At 41.6% G+C, this 4,191-nt stretch overlaps 1 protein-coding gene across 1 annotated transcript; it reads right to left on the bottom strand.

Annotated features, from left to right (window-relative positions):
- Positions 1-884: 884 nt before the first annotated feature.
- Positions 885-2,111, bottom strand: htr1aa (5-hydroxytryptamine (serotonin) receptor 1A a). The gene has a single exon (XM_020532946.2). The coding sequence runs from the start codon at positions 2,109-2,111 to the stop codon at positions 885-887; it is 1,227 nt and encodes a 408-aa protein (XP_020388535.1).
- Between the last annotated feature and the right edge of the window lie 2,080 nt (positions 2,112-4,191).

Here is a 4,191-nt window from a genome sequence, read left to right on the forward strand (position 1 = left end):
TATAATTTATCATTCACAAAGAAATTAGCTTCAATTCGTAGAATTATAATTAGACGAATTAGTTCCAATCAAAATGTATGTTTTGATTACAGTGTGGCCCTTTTCACATTGCATTGGGAAACACTGATAAAACGGTGTATTGTCTCACTTCGTCACAGTCACACAAGCAGTTTCTACTTCCAGAAGTTCCTTCATCTGTTCAATAGAATCAAGTTATTTTCTGCAAACACTAGTTTAGGATTTTATGGAAACCTGCAGATGTGTTCCAAAGCAAAGCTGGCGGGCGACCCAGATTAACCTGTGCGAAGCATCGTCCAGTTGAACCTGAACCGTGCGCCAAATCAATAAATGCAAGTAGGCGTTCGTTCTTTACCAGACGAGTTTTATTTTTATCTAAAATGATAGTAACTTTACCGATTGCGAACGATCACAGGGCCAAATCTGCAACTTTGCAAATCACCAAAGACAAGCAGAAACCTCAACACACAGTGTAGTACTGTTATATGGGTTGTGAGACAAAGCATATCCAGTGAAGCCAACAATTACGTTTCCTTGGATAAGTAGTGTAATTATCCCCCCACGCACTGGACTTCATCTACAATGTCCAGGTTTTTATTATTATTAAACCGCAGAACAACGCAGTCACATTTGAACCACAATAAGAGACATTACGTTTAGTGAAGTAAGTTAACAGCGAATGGGAGTAGATGTTCTGTCCTATTGTAAATGTTGTTCAAAGCTGCCGACAGAAAGCCTCTCTGTTACAGGATGAATCATGTCACAAATGCATTTTAAAGTAAATATTGAAAGTCAACACATGCTAACATTTTTTCACATTAAACATATCGCAATGATGAATTACGATAGTCGAATTAATGATTGGATCATTGTTTACAGAACTTGCATTTGATAATTTTCTTGAAAGCGCTTTGGAAATCCTTATTGAAATAAGCATATATGATGGGGTTTAGGAGTGAATTGGAGTAGCCTTGCCAACTAATGACAGAGTGGAGCCAGATTGGCATATAACATTGGTGTCCACAAAATGGCAGCACAAGGGCTACGATGAAAAATGGCAACCAGCAGAAGATAAAAGTACCCATAATGATGCCCAACGTTTTCACCGTTTTTCTCTCCCGGGCAAGAGCCACCTTTCTCTTTGCTTCAATGTTCTTATCATTCCTAGCTTCAAAGAAGGATGGGGATTGGCTGTTGGTGTCGTTGGGCAGGTGGAGGTGGCTTTTGGAGTTCTGCTGTACTTCGATCACTTCTAGAGCCGAGCCCTGCTCTCCATGTCGGATTGCCCCGTTAGTACAGGAGGGTTTGGGCTCCACGCTCCTCTTCCAGTTCTTGTTGTTCTCGCCATTGCTTTTCTTTTGGAAAGGGGCGGGAGAAACAGTCAGGCAAGTGTCTGCTACTTTTTGCTTCTCGGTTTTCTTCACGGTTTTGCGGATGCGGAACCTGGCGGCTTTGAATATTCGCCCGTACAGAACTAACATCAATATCAGGGGGATGTAAAAGGCGCCGAAGGTGGAGTAAATGGTATAGCCGGGATCCTGGCTAATCCTACAGGCATCGGGGTCAGCTCTGTCTTCGGGTGTTCTCCAGCCTAACATGGGCGGGATTGAAATTAAAAAGCCGATCAACCACGTCAGGCTGATTAGAACAGCCGCCCGCCTGGGAGTCCTCTTGTTGACATAGTCTATTGGGTCTGTAATAGCCCAGTACCTGTCCAGAGCAATAGCGCAAAGGTGCAGGATAGAGGATGTACAACACAACACATCTAAAGAGATAAAAATGTCACAGGTTACCTGTCCCAGGGTCCACTTATTCAGAACTTGGTACAAAGCGGCCATGGGCAGCACTAACACCGAGACCATTAGGTCTGTAACAGCTAGTGAACCTATCAAATAGTTGGCCACATTTTGGAGAGAGCGCTCCAGCGCTATAGCTGCGATCACACAAGTATTTCCAATGATGGAGCACAGGATCATAGTCCCAATGAAGAATGAAGTTATCAGCTGATAAGTCGGCGTCACCTCTGAGAAGTTAGTCTGGTTTGCCTGGGTGTAAACAGAGTGGGAAAAACTGCTGTTGTTAAATCTTTCCATCCCGAGAGCGCGGAGGAGTGAGCTTGGGGAAGTAGGGGAGAAGCCGTGTCAATCCAATGGGTTCCAAATTCCAGGCGAAGTTACATTTTTGAAAAGAAAAAAAAGTGTAGCCATGTCTCTACATTTCGTCGTTCTGTAAATCATTGGCTTTTCCTTCAACGAATGATGTTTGAGTGAATGAATATATACTGCCGCCGTCCAGGATACGTCAGACAGCTAATAGGTTTCTGTAAGTGTGTCTTCTCATGCTGATGATGAAGCTGATGTCTGTGTATGCAGCAACAGCTAGGACCACGGCTACACTTGGATTCTTCACTCCCTTTTCTTTTGCTTCTTCTACTTTGAGAGACAGGTTTTCTGATTTGTCCCGGCCAAGGTAGATATCCCCCCGCTGCGCTTGGAACAGTTCTGACTCTCAGATCAATAACGCAGGCGGAGCTGGGCATTACCTTACGTCTCTCGGCCGTTTTCCCTGCGTGTCTTGCTCAGCGTGATGACACTGAGGAGGAAATGGGTCCATTACTTTGTCCCAGAGGGAACGCCGAGAGTCCATTCAGTCTCCGCCGTATGTAGGCGTTTGATTTTGCGGTATATTCTGTACTTTAAGGAAACGACACACAAAATAAAACACGAAAAATGAAATACTGGCTGCAATTATAATAAAGCAGTTAAACAAATTTACATGGTGGAGATGGATAAACGTTTGGATTATGGCAGGGAGTAAACACTGGATGGATACTTAGTCAACTCAATCACCATTGAACTATTTTCCATCACATTTTTCACAGTGTTTTCTTTCAAATTGCTGTGACAGCAAAGAGGGAATGGATGCATAGTAAAAGTAGATTGGCACATTGTCATTCTGCGTGATGACTTTGAATAATACTCACCAGGAAGCAGGATTTGGCTGTCGGAATCCAATGTATAGTATCATTGGAATTATTAATCCATTGCACTGCTGCCGCTTTGATTTTGTCCGTTTGATTTGTGCAAAGGATTTACTTCCGTTCTTGCCGAAAACAATCAGCTCCAAAAGACCACTTCAAACTCTGGCTGAGTAACTCTTTTGCTTAAGCACCAAAATGAAAAAAAAAACAACTACAACTTTAATTTGTAAGATTTTGTTTTTTTAAACGTGATATAAATGCGAATGACTTTCCCCATTGATATTGTATTCCCCCACACAATCGCCAGTTGGTCGTTTTCAGGACCATGGACGGCTCTTTATGCAAAGGAGATCTACTGCCACCTAGAGATCACTGAATCAAACTTCACCAATTAAACAGGACAATCGAATCAGTTCAAATGATACCCGAGCCGTTTTCTCTCAAACTAAATTAAATGGAGTATTGTCCATTTATTCACTGTTACTGATACGATGTGCATTTCTTCATTCAACAAATCTTGAAATTCACCGAATCTAATCTGTAAAATGTTATTTATTTCTTCCGTTAGATTATCACAACTTTTCGGGCATCATTTTTGTGGCTTAAACAATCAGAAGGTACGTATAATATTGCGATAAAGATAGTTTAGGCCAGCTTCTTCTGTCTCGGGTTTAATGAAATGGAATTGAGGGTATTCCAACAGTTGAGCTGTTCGTTTCCACAGTTGGACGTGCATGTTGTCAGTGGTATCTATTACAACGAAGTGAGTTGAGTTTATTTATTTACGGTTTACAGTCACTTTATTCAAATAATTTATTATTAAACAAAAAAATCTATAAATCGGAGTCGATCAATCTACGTGCATTAAATTAGTGTTTGGTAAAATATATCCGAATACTTTGTTACCTTCTCGAGAAGCCTGTATTGCAATTTTCGATCAGAAATGTTTTGGTAAAGCTTGATTAGAAACTTCTTAATGTATCTGTTTGATACGAAATGTATTTGTATTATTTACTTGGTTCACACCTTCCCCTAGGTGCTATAACTGCCTGGTGTGTGTTTCAATTGACAGAGAAATCAAACAGAAGAAGCAGTGGAATCTTCAGGAGTTTCGCCAGCGCCCGGAATCTAGCAGCAGAAACGCCGAGTGGTTCTCATCCAGCAACAGGAAAGGTGTTGGAGAGCGGGGGATG

Source organism: Rhincodon typus, chromosome 1 (genome assembly GCF_021869965.1).
Source record: "Rhincodon typus isolate 14 chromosome 1, sRhiTyp1.1, whole genome shotgun sequence".
In the NCBI taxonomy this organism is placed as follows: domain Eukaryota; kingdom Metazoa; phylum Chordata; class Chondrichthyes; order Orectolobiformes; family Rhincodontidae; genus Rhincodon; species Rhincodon typus.

Bases quoted from the DNA above. Each gene is read 5' to 3' on its own strand.
- htr1aa (XM_020532946.2), bottom strand. From the start codon at position 2,111: ATGGAAAGATTTAACAACAGCAGTTTTTCCCACTCTGTTTACACCCAG.